At 38.5% G+C, this 17475-nt stretch overlaps 1 protein-coding gene across 12 annotated transcripts in view; it reads right to left on the reverse strand.

Annotated features, from left to right (window-relative positions):
• Positions 1–17475, reverse strand: part of RYR2 (ryanodine receptor 2) — a 240254-nt gene that overhangs the window by 58532 nt on the left and 164247 nt on the right. For all 12 annotated transcript variants that reach the window (XM_081905768.1, XM_081905767.1, XM_081905764.1 and 9 more), the window contains 10 exons: positions 16719–16768; positions 11727–11787; positions 10392–10630; positions 9021–9102; positions 7572–7702; positions 6076–6396; positions 5336–5576; positions 4387–4474; positions 3109–3201; positions 1045–1215 (listed from right to left, as the gene is read on the reverse strand). In XM_081905768.1, the coding sequence (XP_081761894.1) occupies positions 1045–1215; positions 3109–3201; positions 4387–4474; positions 5336–5576; positions 6076–6396; positions 7572–7702; positions 9021–9102; positions 10392–10630; positions 11727–11787; positions 16719–16768 (1477 nt within the window). The remainder of the gene's footprint in view (positions 1–1044; positions 1216–3108; positions 3202–4386; positions 4475–5335; positions 5577–6075; positions 6397–7571; positions 7703–9020; positions 9103–10391; positions 10631–11726; positions 11788–16718; positions 16769–17475) is intronic.

The raw sequence follows: 17475 nt of genomic DNA on the forward strand, positions 1-17475 counted from the left end.
ATTCTAGTTTATTCTGTTACTAATATCTGCCTTAGGTGTGGGTGGCAATTGCCCTGTTAACTGTGGAAACAACTGTAGTTGTGCATGTGTTTCCTTTGAGTATGGTGTGCAGAAGACCTCCAGTGCTTTTGCAAAACATTTAAAAAGAATACTTGGGGGGGGGATCCAGTTCTCACTCATCCAAGTCATTTATAAAGATGGCAAACAACAAAAGCCCCAGAAGAAAACCTTGCGGCACCCCACTTGTCACTTTTTTCCCAGGATGATGAGGAACCATTAAAGGCGGCCTAGTTGAAAACTGTGTTATTTGTTTCATATCCCTGTCTGCTTCATTAAACTTTGCAGTGCAGCCCTACATATATAAAAAAGTGATCGCAGCTCCATGCATCCTGTCTGCAGTACCCAAATCCTGTTTAGTGATGGTAAAACCACATCATTTTTATATGGTCAATTTATGAAGTGGGTGAGTGAGTGACGCGGCTGTGATGGGGCATGGCTGATTCACCACTGGCTCCTTCCCATAAGTAAGCCCCATTCAGTGCAAAGGAACTTCCTGCACCCCTTTGCTGCAACCTTGCCTCTTGCATGCAGGTGCCCCGTGCTACTGGGAAATGTGGCAGCTACCAACACACCTGAAAGCAAGAAGCAAGCAAAGTTGAAAAGTAGGGAGAGACGATGGACTTGGGGCTTCCTCGGTCATGCACTACTACTCACTGAGAAGCTACACTGAGTACAAAGGGACTTTCTTTCAGGTAAATCAGCCCAGAAAGGAGAGGAAGTTGTGCTTGGAAATGGACAGAAGCTTAAAGAAAATGAGGCAGGGGGGGGTTAAAGATGACACAATCTAGTTGTGGGCACTGCAGAGAAATCTGAGAGAAATAAGAAACCACATATGCCAAACATACCTCACAGGATAAAGCATTTTACCTATAGAAATCATTCTGAAGAATGGCAGGTATTGAAAAACATATAGGACAAGTAAGAGGGAACACACCACCTCTCTACCAACCTAGATAGAAAAACAGATCTATATAGTTAACCTACCATACTTAATCTGTTTTTTGCCAGTGCAATTAGTTCTTGGTCACCAGGGGCACAAATATTTAGCCCAACAGGCAGAAGTCTTTTTAAAGCTGCCACAATAAGGGAAGTCTGTGTTGAATAACGATCACCTTTCCGCTTCATTTTTTTCCTTTCCTGATCAGAAACAGCTGCCTGCAATATATAAGAAGAAATCCATTTTCAGGTTGTAAAAAGAACAACTGGTCTTACCTTAAGTGTAGTTTTGAGAGTGGGGCATCGTATCCAATGGAATGGAATGGATGTTCACCCTGTTGTGAGACACTAGACAGGAGCAAAAACTTGTGGGAAGTAGGCTGGACTCCCTCAGTTTTCTGGATTTGCCAAGCCAAGTACTGACAGAGTCCATAATGAGAAAAAAAATATCTGCCTACTTCCCCCTTCTGGAAATTTCTATAATAAAATCTCTAAATTGCTAAGTATCTGAAAGGCAAGGAAACACAACACAAGGAACGTGACAAACTAGCACTCAGGTTAGGCCATATTCCTCCAAACACTGTATAGCAGAGCACCCTAGGGTTGGGTCCATTGGATACAATGCCCCACTCTCAAAACTATACTTCAGGTAAGACCAGTTATTTTTAGTTTATGGGGCGTCATATCCAATGGAATGGGACATACCACAGCGGAGTCACCAATTCAGGCAGGTCCCATTTCTGCAATACACTGACTATAATACCTGTTGGAGCACTGTAGGACCAAAGACTGCCTGAGCTGAGGACAGCTGGTCCAATTTGTAATGTCTAGTAAAGGTGGAAGATGCCAACCAGGTGGCTGCCCTACAAATGTCAACATGCGCCAAAATGTGAGATGGATGGGGTAATTTAAGGGAATGATAAGGCAAGAAAATACAGGCCCTAATCCATCTTGCTAAGGTTGCTTTGGATAGACGAGTGAAAGGAAACAAATATAGAGTCAGTATTTTGGAAGGATTTTGTACAATATAGGTAGACTTTGAGAGCTCTGTGCACGTCCAGGGAGTGCCAGGCTTGCTCCTTAGGATGTTTTGGATGTGGACAGAAAGTTGGGAGAATCAGTTCTTGTTGGACGTGGAACCTAGATAGCACTTTCAAAAGGAAGGAATGGTCTGAACATAGCACCATCTTATCCTTGTGGAAAATACAAAGATGTTTAGGTGTAGAAAGGGCTGAAAACTCTGACACTCTGCATGCCAAAGTGATTAACACCAAAAAGAGAACTTTGAAAGAAAGGATAAGGGAAATCTAAAGAAAAGGGGGGCTTCAGAAACTAGTAAAAAACTTAACTGAGCCAGGACAGCTGAGAGGAATGAACTGTCTGAATCTAGACAGAAGGAAAAACTGAGGGAGTCCAGCCTACTTCCCATGAGTCTTTGTTCCTGTCTAGTGTCCATTCCATTGGATACAACGCTCCATGAACTAAAATACGAAAACAGTAATCTATTCAATATAGTTGACCCCCCAAAAAGGGGCACAGGAGGAAAGATTATCACACACAACAAAAACCAAGACTCTAAATGGAATCTGGACTAATTTTTTATCATTCAAGCATTTGTTTTAAAAAGATGATGGAAACAAAGGAAGCAACAAGAAGCAACAAGCAACCATGAAGATTATCACCATAAATCCTACACTACTCCATCATAAACATGAGTAGTCTGGCAAGTTTTCAATATTTGCCACACTTGCGAGTAAAAAGCAGATGAGCATTATGAGCAAATGTGTAATTTGGAGAAAGCTGGACTTGGTTATTAATCGCTTAGAGGTTTTATTACTATCAAGCAGTCTATACATTTTGTAAAATAAAGAAACAAATGGAAAAACACGTTCCAAACTAGAGGAGTTTGCTTCCAACCTATACCAATCCAAAATTCTTATTCATCTGTAAACCAAGTATTCTTAGAAAATATGGTAATGGTATAAAGAATGTATATGAAATGTAAAAGATTATTAATTCCAAAATTGTTTTTGCTGCAACAACTTAAAGCAAAAAGGGGATTGGTCAGTATATGTTGAGAAAATTCCATACAACTTCTGTAGTTTTATATACCTTAGACATCTTGGACTTTGTATCAGTAATAAGGAAAGACATGTTGTTGATTTCATTCTGCACAACAAAATTTTGTTCTTCCCTTTTAAAATTCTGAAATTGTATAAAGAATATTTTGTTAAGTACACAAATTAGAAATCAGAAGACACCCACAATCCTTCTTACTAGTATGTGGAAGAATCAACCCACAATCCCTGGTTTAGAGTAATGTCTGAATGAAGGACTGTTTTGCTCCAAACAAACAAAGCCAAGGTTTGTTCTTACTTTACCAATCATAGTTTGAGGAAATCAAACCATAGCCTTGTTTTGGATATAATTCTGAACAAGGGGTTGTGGTTTGAGTCCTCCATGCACCAGGGAGGAGGAGTGAAACAGCCAGGTGGTTCATCATGAATGCATCTGTTAGCTATCGTCAACCACAATATCAAAACTGGGTCCTTCAAACCTTACTTCAGGACCTGTATAAAGTTTATCTTAGTCATCAAGACCTGTATAAAGTTTATCTTAGTCACTAGAGTCAATTTATAAAATAGTAAATTACCGGTAGGCATTTAAATATAGTATAACTAACCTTTATCAGTGAACAACAAAAAAATTCCTTCCAGTAGCACCTTAAAGACCAACTAAGTTAGTTCTTGGTATGAGCTTTCGTGTGCATGAACACTTCTTCAGATACCTGGAAGGAATTTTTTTGTTTTGACTATGGCAGACCAACATGGCTACCTATCTGTAGTGAACAACAGTCGTCATTAGAGATTGAACTAAATGTAGGTGCACAAATAAATATTTGCAGAATCCGCAAATAAACATGACAGTGGTGATATAATACAAGCCTAATACAAATGAACTTTTTGTAACATTTTAAAATGTGGAAAATGCTATATATTGTATACTCTGTTCACTCTTCCTAACAATCCTGAGAGGGCATGGTTGCTTCCATCTTAAGTGCCTCCACTGAGAAGTTTGGGCTTTAATTCAGGTCATATGCCTTTTTATTCACTGAATCACATCACTGCATTAATACAAGCATCTGCTAGGAAATAAATGCACACTTACATATTCACTAAGGAATTGTATAAAACTGCCACCAGCTAAACAAGGTATGGACTTTTAAGAAACGACACCTTCCACAATCTCTTTAAAATTATTCCTTGTTTAATGTCTGCACAAAACCTTCCTCTCAACCTTTTGGTTCCTGTCATATTGTCTCTCTTTCCATATCCCCTACAATAATGGGCATTCTATCTGCTTTGCTACAAACAAAAATAATGCATTTACATGGGATTTTGACCAGTAAATGAATACATCAGCAACCATACGAAACAGGTCCTCTGCCTCTGGATTAGGTTCTTTCAGCCACTTTGCTCTGAAATTAAATAAAGAAAAATGTTTTCCATCACTTTTATTATTCCAGATAAAGCGGTTTACAAAATTTTCATAGAGCATTTACCAAAGTCTGTATTTCTCTTAACTTTCTGGACTAGAGATTGTACTTCCCCACCTGTTCCCTCCACTATTTATTTCTGATAAAGAGTGAGGAGTCTGGGTGTGTAATCATTGCGTGGACAGGCGGAGTCCCCAGATCCCGCGCGGTCCCCCCGTCATGTGGAATAATGACTCAAGACAACGTGCTATGGGATTAAATTGGCCACAACTTTATTAAATTTCAAATGTGGGTAGACCTTGGCTCAGGCATTGGGCGTTCTCCCTCCCCAGTCCCCAGCCGGGGACCTAGGGAGCATCAGGGTTATCCAGTGGGGGGGGGATGGGCCGGCTCTGGAGAACATATGTTCAAGCAGAGATAGCCGCCCCCGTAACGCCACTGCCGCAGGGGAGAGCACAATGGATTCCCAGGTAAGATCCTCCCTCTATTGTGTGGGCAGGTGATCCCTCCCCTACCTGGCCTGGTCTCCTTGGCAACACTTCCCCCAGGTGGGATTGGACAACTGACTGAGGTAGGCGGAGACCTCCAGGTATCCCACCTGAGGGAAGGCAAAGCCAAGCCTATGCTGTTGGAGCCGCTCCAGATCTAGGGGCTGCACGCATCCACGCAAAGGGCGCCTCCCGTTTTAAGCGGGGAGCGGTCATTCTGGCAGAGAAGAGATTACAACTTGTGGATCACAGACTCATGGAACCCCAAAATACTGTTTTGAGGTGTGTGTTTTTCCATCAAACTGAGTATAGATTTAATAAAATAAATAAATGAATAGATTTATAAGCCATGTACCTGTTGTAGTCCACAAATCTAATCAACAATGGGTAGAAGGCGTAAAGGTCCCGGGCCAATATTGTGAACTCATCTAGGATGAGGAGTTCTGCCTCCGACATATCTCCTCGACCTTCTGCTCTTAAATGTTCTTCATCAGATATAACCATTGCAGCTTTTTTCTTCAGTTTCTCCATCAGTGGCAGAAAATGCGTTTTCAGGAGCTGAGGCTTCACTTTGCTTATGATAGGCTGAGAAAACACTATGTAAGGAATTCATTAATTTTATAGCATACTAATATATGAAACTATACTAAAAGATGTTGTATTCACATAGTAGGTATATTATACTCCAGTGACTACTCTCTTCCTCCAAACATCTATTTCATTGTCAGGGTCCTGGTTCAGTTCAAAGGCATGCAAACCTGGAATCGCCTACTGAATTCTGTTCAATTCCACCTATATCCAGTCTTTTGCAAAATCTTGTCAATTCTTTGTTCCTATCACTAGAACTACTTACACTGTCTGATAATTTAGAATACCACAGCCTATTGTCCTTGCTGGTCTTTTCCATTTAACACTCTTCAATCAATTAGAAATCTGTCTGCTGAAATAATCTATGTTTACATTTCTCAATTTCTTATTTCTTTTTAATGTATCCTTATTCGGCTTAAAATCCAGAATTGTATTAAGTATTTGCATAGCAATGGAATCCAAGCAAAAATAAATTAAATAATTCATATTATTTTTCTTTCATTTTACCTGCTAGTTTCTTCATCCAGGCTCCCTCATCTATGCCCAAATTATTATGTATGATTTTCAGTATATTTCCTAGAAGGGTATTCATATGCTCTGAAGTCAAAGCTGTGCAGCACATTTCACTATTGTCAGGGTTGCTTTCTGGTCCATGCTCCCACCAGTGTGACATGTAGCTACAGAGCATAGGCAGTACAACTTCCATTACATGAGGCATTTGTGTGTAGCGAATGCCAGATTCAGCTAATTCCACAATTTCTTCCATTAGCTTCTCCAGAGAAGGAATGTTTGGAGAAAGTTCTTCTACACTGTTTGGCAAGCTAAGACCTAAAAGAAATAATATCAGTAACAATAAAAAAAACTTTACCAATAATGAACAAACTCTTATATTTATCCTGATCAGATTTTTCCTTTCATGCATCACTAGTATTTTAGTTAAGACAAAAATACACTTTTATCCACATTACGAAGAGATGTGATTTAATATCCATTATTATTAACATCACTTAATGGTTCTTTGCTCTAATAAGTGGTTTATAATTTTTGTTAAATATGCAAATAATATTATTTACCTTAATGCAATCTAAAAGTAAATGATCAAAATGAATTGAAAGCATATATTTGAAACCTTTGTTCAAGGCATGGGAACAAACCATATTTTTTAGTGTTCCTCCCTCTTCCTACTCCTTCACTCACACATGTGGTTTCATTAAATATTATCTTACTTCATCAAAACACAGTTTACTATTACATTCAAATCACCAAACCATTACAATTAGAAAATTGTAATTTGGGATCAAACTGTAGCTTGCAATTCATATTTGGAAGCCTCACTCATCAATTCAGATAATAGCCGAGTTGTCTTTAGATCAATAAAATCTCCTTATGAGTGAGAGGGGAAGATAAGAGGAAGGGGGAGGCTTGTGATGGAGCCCAGATTCCAAGAACTTCTGGTGCATATTTATAATGAGCTTTCACAACTATGAATTTATCACCCATGAGATCTAAAGCAGGAAATAATGATGGTTTGTTTAAAACAAGGTTAACCTCAAACCATGGTTTATTAAACTGGTTTATTTAAAAAACAACCCAGTTTGTTGAAATAACAACAATTTAGAGTTCAAATATCAACTACTGTTAATCAAAAACTAAAGAAAAAGCTTCTACTCTTCTCCTTATGCCAAATAAGTGAGCCCAAGGCCTGCTGCAGTTCATTCTCATCACAATAAACCATGGTTTATCATGACATTTGAACTACCAATGTATCAACCATATTAACAAGAATTCACCTTGATTTCAATTGAAAACTCTGCCTCTTAACTCCATATTGTCCACTGAAGACAATATGCCTTTAGAAGTTTAGGCACTCGCCAAGGAACCAAGCAAATATAAAAAAGCAGCAGGCATTAACACGTAAGAAGGTCATAAAATGAAAGGCATCTACATAAGAAGTGGTGTCTGGATAATTTATGAAATTTATGTTGGAAGCCGTTTTTTTGTACCTGTTCTATCTCTTGTAGTCTTGGTGTTGTAAATAGAATGTGTGTTGTGATGGTTCAGATGCGTTTCTAAGAATGCCACAGGAAAGGCACCAGCAAAAGCAGCTAAGCATTCGCCTAAAGCTGAGCGCTGCCTGCAGAATCAAAAATTCAAGTTAGAGAAGCAGCAGAAATAAATAAACCACCCATTGAAAGCTCAGGAGAATATAATTATCTTCAGCTGGAACCAGAAAGCCAGTAGACACCAACTAATATTCTCAACAGGGATACAACCAGCGAAAGAGCCCTATATGCAATTACCATCCACTTTATTTCTGAAGGCAACAGACCTCAGAGGAGGGAGTTTGATGCACAACTTAAAACACAAGGCAGGTTCACTTGATATGGCCTTTATTTATTGTGTTACACAAAAAGGGAATTAATAAACTGAAGAAAGTAGCCATTTGTTGGGTCTGTAATCCCATTACCTATGCCAGCTGAGGATGACTCTGACCATCAGCTAAAACCTCGGAAGGTAGAAAATAAATATTACCAATGACCTAAACTTGGTCCACCAGCTATAACTATTCATAGGAAATTGTGCACTTGCTACTATGACACATGTCATAGTAACCTCTAGGCTAGGCTAGACTACTGTAATGTGGTGTGCATGGGGCAGCATTTGAAAACTGTTTGGAAAATTAAAATAATTCCAAAAGTACCATTGGTACCCACTTGAAGGGTAGTTTTACATTGCTTTGCATAAGCTGGATGAATGGTTAAAAGAAAGAGACAGGTTTTTCAACAGCAGCACCCTAATTGTGGAACCCAGGAGCAGTGCATTGGTGCTCTCCTGACACCTGTGCTGCTGCTTAGCCAAATGGGCTAGAGCAGGGCCAGGTAGCAGCAGCAAGGACAGAGCTATCCAGATACACTGGCAAGACCACTGCTGCCAATCTGGTGCTGCCACCAGTTTCTTCCCCAACCTCATCCCCTGCCCCATCCAGGCAGACAGTGATGCCATCCGTGTCAAGAAGTTGGCTCCATGGCTCATCAGATGCCCTATTACTGTAGAACCCCTTCCTAAAGAGATCCAGCAAGACAGCCTGGTTTTTTACCTTTATAAAGTGAATTAAGAATTGTTTTGTTCCAGTAGGTCTTTGGAGACAAGCACTTTTTGATTACATGAACTGGTATAAGTGTTTATGTCTTCAATCTGCTGGCCATATTAACCCCCTTCCCCCCCCCCTTTCAGCTCTTGATTTTATATTGCTGTTGTTTCTGTTTGACATAAATATTGTTAACTCCACTTACGGCTCTATAGAGCTATGTTTGGCAGGATGTGAAGTTTAAAATGAGTACACCGTTTCACTGAAGTGACTGATAAAATTTCCAGATTTGCAACAGAGGCAGGATGCCACCCTAAAAGTTCACAAGACATTTTTGGTAGTGTTTTTGGTGTTTCCCTCTTACCGCTCCACATAGATACTCTTGCTTGTCCCCAGAGCATACAAGCTGGCCAAGATTCTGTAACAAGAGACTTGAACATCTTCCACTAAAGAAAATGGAAATAAAAGAAAGCATTTTAAAGGCAATTCATTTCACCAATATGCAAAACACAGCTGAGAAGGCAATGTAAATCTTTCAGGAAACCATTTTAAACAATGTTAAGTATTATGTATGGAGTTATTATAATATGCAAAAACAAAAAATTGATTCTATCATGAAATAAAAGTTATATTGTCACATCAAACATACCAAGAACGTGTCTAAATTCTATGACACAAAGGGCTGGAGCTGCGGAAAGCTGACTTTTCTGCCCCCTCACTCCCTCTCCCTCAAGATGTCTTTTCTTAAGGGCAGGGGACCCTCCTGAACATGATGGGTTGTAGCCCAGGGAAGAAAGCAGGTTCCTGAAAATTGCATGGACGTACCTTCCATGAGTTGAAGTGCCACTCATGGAAGGTGCCACCACCTGTTTTGCAAGGATCGCCTCTTCCACCACAGTCCCCTGCACAATAGCCATCCTCATTCAGCAGGCCCTCCCAACTTGAAACTGCCAGGGAGAGGCGGTGGCAGGAAAATCCGCTTCTACCAGCCTCATTTCCCCAGATCATTTGCCGCCACCTTATTCAACCTAATTCTTCATCATAAGTGGAGTGGTGGCAGCCACAGAACCCTAAATTGGCCAGCTGTTCTGGGAATCTAAATCCTGGGAGGAGAGATCCCAGGGCTGGTAGAAGGAGGAGCCAGTAGAGCAGTACAGCTGTTGCAGACTTAGAGTTGCCATACGTCCAGATTTTCCTGGACATAGGAATACCACAGTTGACAGCAGTGTCTGTGCAGAAATTGGGCAAATGTCCAAGTAAAAAACGGCATGTTTTATTTTTTCCTTGATTGTGTCCTAAAAGCTCAACAACTTTGGGCAAACTACTTTGTTCAAAAACTTTTCTGTCCAAATTTTCACTGCTTGAAATGTGGCAACCCTATGCAGTCTGTGGCTTGCCTGAGCCAGCCCATCCACGGCCTCTTGTCCAACTGAAATTCACAGCGCTATCTGTCCGTAGTCAAACAAATGGCAGTGTGATGACATTTCCATTTTTCTTACATGTGTAGATAATCACTAATCAGAACTGTGGCAAAGGCAGAGATAGAATATTTAAGTCATTAACATTAATCCTAGGGTCTTTATGCTAAAATTATTGAGACCAACTGCAACTAAATCAAGGCACTGCCTACAGTAAATGCCTGGAATATTAGTAGCCAGGCTTTATTAATGTCAAACACAAAATATTCAAGACTTGGTGATATAGAAGTACCTTATATTTCTATTTAAATACCTACGTATTAAATCTTCTCCAAATTGATGCTGTCCAATGTGTTCAAATAATGAAGATAGCACTGGCAGAAGAGCCATAGTGGTATAGTTAATTATTTGTGTCACTCCTTTTGGCTGAGTCCTAGTGTGCGTAAACTGCCCTTGCTTAAGATTCTCCATTGTCTTCTCCAGGTCCTCTGCAGCATTATCCAAAAATGTCCTCAAAGCCATCTTAACAGACTCCAGTCCTGTCTTCATCACTGTCCTACATATTTATATGCACATAAAATAATATTAAATTATGTAATACACAAAAGGAATAAAATTCCTTAGTCCCCACAATATATAAAATAGAAGGGTGGAGACCTGTGAAAAATCTCTTTAGCAATCAATGTAAGTGATGAGAAAAATGCACAAGAGGGCAGCAGCAGATCGTGCAACTATTGCATTAATCATACCCATGGTAGATAAAATGCTGTATGTATCATATGGCTGTTTGAGCTGATTTTACATCGACAATATTTACACTGCATTGTTGAAACCAAAAACGCAGGCTTATAGCTTCTAATAATAGCATAACCCAGCTATTTTCATCAAAACTGACATTTTTTAGAATAAAATGAGGTCAAACCAGTACTAAAATTTAGTGTCAAGAGGATGAAAAATGTTTCAGCATATTTCATTTATCTGTTTATCTATAATGACCCATCAATGTCCACAGGGCTTTATAGAATACAAGCAAAAAGGTCCCAGTTTTCACCATTTAAACCAGGCTTCCTCCAGATGGTTTGAGTCTACAATTCCCATCATCCCTGACCACTGGTCCTGCTAGCTAGGGATCATGGGAGTTGTAGGCCAGAAACATCTGGAGGGCTGAGTTTGAGGAAGCCTGAAACAAAGGATTAGCTGTTTTCACTAGGGAATAGGCATGGGCATGGATATATTTCCCCTGATTGAAGTAATTACTAATACTTTAGATTAGCAAGAATTCTCCATTCTCCATTTTGTTTTTGTTTTTTACTCTTTTTAAATAATCTTATGTGTAAATCCTGGTTGTTTAGAAGACAATTAATAAATCAATGCTAACTGTCCCTTCCACCATCCCCAACCAACTTATTTATTTATTTACTCATTTATTTGCTTTAGTAAAAAAATGGTGAACCACTTTGGGCACTTGGGCAGAAAGGAAGTATAAGAAAGAAAGAAAGAGAGAGAGAGAGAGAGAGAGAGAGAGAGAGAGAGAGAGAGAGAGAGAGAGAGAGATGAAATAAACTATTGAGCTTTGTGTTCCAAATCAACTTTAGTGACATTTACTTAGGAATCGAAACAATACTTCAATGAACTTATGCTTAGCATTTTACCTTGCATCCAAGGTCTGTCCCAAGATATGCAGACAATTGACTATTGAGGTTGCATCATTTCCTGAGAGGTGAGATAAGAGAGTAATTATAGTATTCCTTTCTTCTAACTATTCTTCTGGTGAATTAACAAGTGGGGAAATGTGCATCAGAGATGAAAATTGTTGACAGAATGTTAACTAAAATATTGTTTCAACCCTTTTAGCAAATGCCAAAAGCAGAAACAATTATCAAAAGCACCATAAAGCTGGTTGAAGCAGACAAAACATATTTCATGAATGTGGTGAGCAACACAAAACAGTATTTATGTGTTTTTATAAGTGCAGTTAGATCTGTGTATCTCTTAAAGATAGGGGCAGGCCTGTAATTCAACCCAAAGTAGAAACCTCAGTCTCCTTTCCTCACTCTCTGTACGACTGCATTGAATTTAGAAGCCTTAGATGCTACTATATACCACTACTGAAACTAAAGCTACCATATACCAAATAACTTAATTAACGAGCTTTCAACTTCTAGAAATCCTTTTTCAATTATAGTTGGGATTTGATCATGCTGATATCAAAAAACACTCTCTTGAAGGGCCATTATATAGTAGATATTTTGTTCAAGTGCGAGTCAAAGGTAAACACCCAGAAATCAATTCAGTCACACATAAGCACTTTGAGGTGTTTTAAAAAGTGAGTTCTAAAAATTGTTTCACTTTTGTGGGATTATATTCCCTGTGAGTTGCAGGTGTTGTGATATAGAAAGGACTGCAGCTGGGATCCAAGGAATGAGTTTTTTCCCCCCCAACAGCAGCGCTGGTATTATATGATCAACTAAACTATAAAGCACAGAAACATGCTATCTGTTCCTAAAGTTATTGGAATTATTTCCTGTGTGGATTCCACATAATGGCAAAAACATCGTGTTAGCAGTATTAAGCCAAATTGAGCCAATAGATATGTAAAACTAATTAAAGTGTGTGGGCTAATAATGCTTTAAAATCAGATTGCTGTCCTCCTTGCAAATATTTTAAGTTTGATGTAGAATTCTTTTCAGACTCCAGAAGAAAAGCAAAAAGCCTAACTGTATAAATGGAATCTCATGACAAATTTAATGAAAGCAAATGAGCTAAAACCTATGCAAAAATCATATAGGTTGAAATTAAATGATAACTGCAATTTTTATTAGGAAACCTGAAATCCATAATAAAAATTAAAAGAGAGTACAAACGGTGGCTAAAGAAGACCAAATTATTAAACATTTATTAAAACAGGGATAGAGCTTAGAAATACAAAAATTATAACTGTTTCCAATTACTTTCAAACAAAAAATTCTATTGGTATACATCAGTTTATTAATTTAAAGCATTTATATACCGCCTTGAATACAAGGCACCTTAGCAAAATTAAAAACAAGAAAATAACAATAAACTAAACAAACGGTAGATAAAAGTGAAAATAATAATCTGTTTTTAAAAAATATGTAGGGTATTGAAATGTTTCTAAATGGTTCAAAATGTCTATATGATAGATATATATCTAGCATCTAAAAGATGGCAAAGTTGGTGCCAGGCACAACTCCTTAGTGAAAAACTCCAATACTGAAAAAGCCCTCTTCCTTATAAGTATAAGCCTCACCTCTGACGACGTTTGCACAAGGTCATGTTGATATGGCTTACAAATTTATACACAATTATAATTGCACTATTACACAAGCAGTTATTATACAGCAAATCCCATATAAGAGATACAACAGTAGCACAAAGTTCTGCTCAAGACATACTATCTAAAGAAAGAAAGTGGATTACCTTTATGGTGCTATACTATAAATATAAAATATCCAGCAACTACATAGTTTGTGGCACTTGCAACAGTATATTCCCACTTAGGAACAGGAACGTGCGTATTCAGGGTGCCAGACAGGATACTCCATTTTATCATTCTGTTTTCCACTCCACTCCCCCAAACTATCATTCATCATTCTATGCCTACAGAGCATGCTTGACTTTCATTGGGCTTGGTTTTTGTTTGTCTTAGATTTGTTTTACTTATGCAAACAGTGGGGTTCCACTGATACCTTCCTCTTGTTTACTGGTGGCCCCATTTTGGTGCCACATTTGTCATCTGCGTTCAGAGGCAGTAATAATCAACAACTGGTTTCTGTTGTTTCAACATGACAAACCTTGTCTTGATCACGCCAGGAAAAAAAGGGAAAGGGGCAAGAGAGAAAGTTTTCACTAAACTACATCTGAACCACTGAGATATACAAAACTAAATACAACAGATACATTTTTTTTATCTGGAGCTCAATTTTCATGTTTAAAATGTGCAAAATTTCAGAGCTGCCATGAAACTACATTGTTATAAGGCTTGAGACGCACTTTTCAAGCTTATAATGCCTTTTAGTTTTATCTTAAAGTATCTCCTTTCACGAATAGATTCCATTTTTTACGTGTTTGTTTATACACTTTTGTATCCTCTGTAAAAGAAACTGATTGAATTAGCTAAGCAAATTGCATGAGACTTTTTAAAAAATATATATATTTCTCTTTTTCTTTTGTTCAAGTCCTAGATACTAAGTACAGCTCAGACAAAAGCTACAAAGCCTAATATTAAGGCCAGAGAAAACTATGCAATGCCTGAGCTACCCTAAGTGGTACCCTAAGCTACCAAGGTTTAGGTGAAGGGGACGTGTGAAATCCCCAAATCTGACCAAACTCAGGCAAGCTTCTCAACTAGATTAAGGCAATGCTTGGCCAGAATCCTTATGTATAATCAATAACTATATAATAAAAATCGAAGCTGCAATAAAATGCTTACAGTCACATAAGCTCAAGGCCACATTATAATGGGGTAATTGAAACAGTTGCACCAGGGTCCTTGCTTGCCCCAGACTCTGACCTTTCATGTTTTTTAAAGTAAGCTTCCAGCTCTCCTAGAAGGAAATTTATGAAGCAAAATGTGCAGGGAGCCTTCTAAGCAACTTTTGTGAGATGAGTCATCTTGGCTATTTCTGCTCCTTCAGTGTTTTTAGTCAATGGGTCAAGTTAGAACTGTGATTGATGAGTGTGATGTTTCGACACCAGACAATAGGAATTCCTGGGGTCCAAACAGCTGCTGTTTTCTAAAGCACTGCTGTTTTCCACTTCCCTTTAGTGTACTTCTCTTTCCTGTTTATGTCTCAATTTTAGTTCCCTACTCCCCGTTTTCCCTTCTTTTCTTCCAAGCAGCCAGGATGCATCTTCCCTGTAGTGGGTTCAGATGAGATCAGGTACCCCTCAGGAGTTATTCTCTGCATATACTATTGTTAAAGCCCTGCCTCGTGTCAGATGCAAAATGTGAAAACTTTGCAAAGAGGAATAAACCCTTGCTTTGTAGGAGCTGAAATCCAGGTACCCATTAAGAATAAAAGAATAAGTGCAACTACTCAGAAGTAGATCTTAATGGGCTTACAGGACTGCAGTCTTGGCTTTCTCATCTGTGTTAAGACCTAATCTGTGAACTTGACACTTTCCCCCAGTCTGCCATTGTTTAATACAGACGTATAGTTAAAGGAGCTTGTGTAGTTTGGCAGGAAAGGATCGGGATTTATCAGCTCATTCCCAAAGTCTATATGAGAAGCAAACTCTTTTGCTTCTGACTTTACAGATTTTTAATTGTTAAACAATAAATGTATAGGGTTTAAACTGTTAGTAATGCCAAGCTCTGTTGGCCTCTGCAACAACTCAGCACACTGTTAGCACCAGGACAGGGACCAAAGAAAACCCCTAAGGGTCTGGATGTTGGAAGGCAATTTAAGTGATCACTGTATATAAAGCATAATTGAGTTGCACACTAAGAATGTCAGAAATAACAAAAAGGAGCTAGACACTGAACCTTATTGCCATCTCAAACAAACTCGTTAAATAACATTATAGGATGCATAGGGTATAGAGCATTGCTAAATGTCAAACACTAGCATTATATTCAGTTTATTGATATTACACAAAAAAATTGACGGGTTTCAGGTGAATTCTTCCATGTTAGCTGTCATCTTAGCTAAATAATACTTGCATGGCTTATCCAGGACAATGAGAATCTGAAAAGTGACAATGAATACATTCACAGAACGTATCAGTAAACCATTTCAAATGTATGTTCCTGAAATGATCTAGGTTGTAATTAACCTTCACCTGTTCCTGGATCTTCACACTCTTCCAGTTGGGGAGATGCAAAAAGAGAGGCTTTCCAAGAGTAAATTATTGCACTAGCGCTCTGGAACAATAATTCATTCTGCATATGCAATACCTGTTGTATTGTAAAAATGGACCAGCCAACTCACTCTGCCAATTTACATGGGATTTTCCCTTACCCTTAAACAGGGACTGCCATGCAAGTTTTCCATGTACTGAAAGGAGAGCAGTGGGGTGACTTGTTTTTCCAGCACACAGCATAGTTCCCTAATGAGCTGCCCAAATGGAATGTCTCTACTGGATATGGGGAATAAAGTTACTAGATTGGGGTGAATTTCCATGGTCCATATATGCATGGATGTGGTACTTCACACTGTCAGTAACATGGAAAATAAGGCACTGAATAAATTCATATACTAAGTCTCAATAAATTGATGTCTTATTGCTTTAACAAGATAATTGTTTTTAATTGTTTATCTTTTAAGTCAAACAGTCAATACAAAGTTTCTTGCAGAACTTTTTGGTTACCACATAAATATTACTGGCTACCCTAAAGGATTTTTAGTGGGCCACAAAGTTCATGCTCTTGGTCAGGAGTAGCCAGTGTGGTGCTCTTTAGATGTTGTTGGACTATACCTCCCATCATCCCTGACCTTTGGCCATGCTTTCTGGAGCCGATGGGAATTGTAGTTCAAAAACTGGAGAGCACCATGTTGTCTATCCCTGCTCGTGGACATGCAGTCATGCAGCATACATCAAAGCAGCACATACATAGTTGCAAGTAATGGCAAAGAAAATCAAGGGATGCTCACACAAGAATTTGTCAAGGGTCTCCTTACCAAACAGTGAAATCCTATGCCTGACAAGAACTCCAAGTTTGCAGAATAGGCTGAAGACAAGGGGTAAATAAAAGAGAAGGGAGGGGAAAAGGAAATAAAGGAAGGAAGGAAGGAAGGAAGGAAGGAAGGAAGGAAGGAAGGAAGGAAGGAAGGAAGGAAGGAAAATAACAGCTGATATATGAGCAGGAAAAAGCAGCATGATGTTTTGCAGAAAGAATTCAGTCTCTGAGCAGAATGTAGGACTGAGAGTACTATAAAAGTTTCCAAGAGCAGCTCTTGACAAACATGGTTAAGTAAGCACATATCGTGATTAAACAGAGAATAACTGACAATGACTATTTATACAAGTGTCCTTAATGAAATCTCACCACCACCAAAAAAAAGTCACTGAAATTTTAGGAAGCAAAATGCAGTCAGTAGGCTAGTTTAATATCATCGTTGCAATTTTAGAAGCGATAAAAGATTCTGATTGAGACAAATATAAATGTTTGGTGGTAAAATATATTAAATTTATAAATGAGTAATCCTGTTAAAACTTCCCTTTATTTTTAATGAACAATTTTCTTGTTTAACATCAGTTGCTGTCCAACCCAAAGTTATTAAGAGGTGCTTGAACCTATTAATTTAAATGGACTTAAGAACATCTCACTCAGGTAGATAATCACTAACAAAAAAAAATCCAAAGTAGATATGAACAATGACTTTACTTAATGGCTTCAATCCAAAGGTTCTATTTCACTGATGGAAAGTTATTCCA

This window comes from Podarcis melisellensis, assembly GCF_964234715.1.
Source record: "Podarcis melisellensis genome assembly, chromosome: 3".
Classification (NCBI taxonomy): domain Eukaryota; kingdom Metazoa; phylum Chordata; class Lepidosauria; order Squamata; family Lacertidae; genus Podarcis; species Podarcis melisellensis.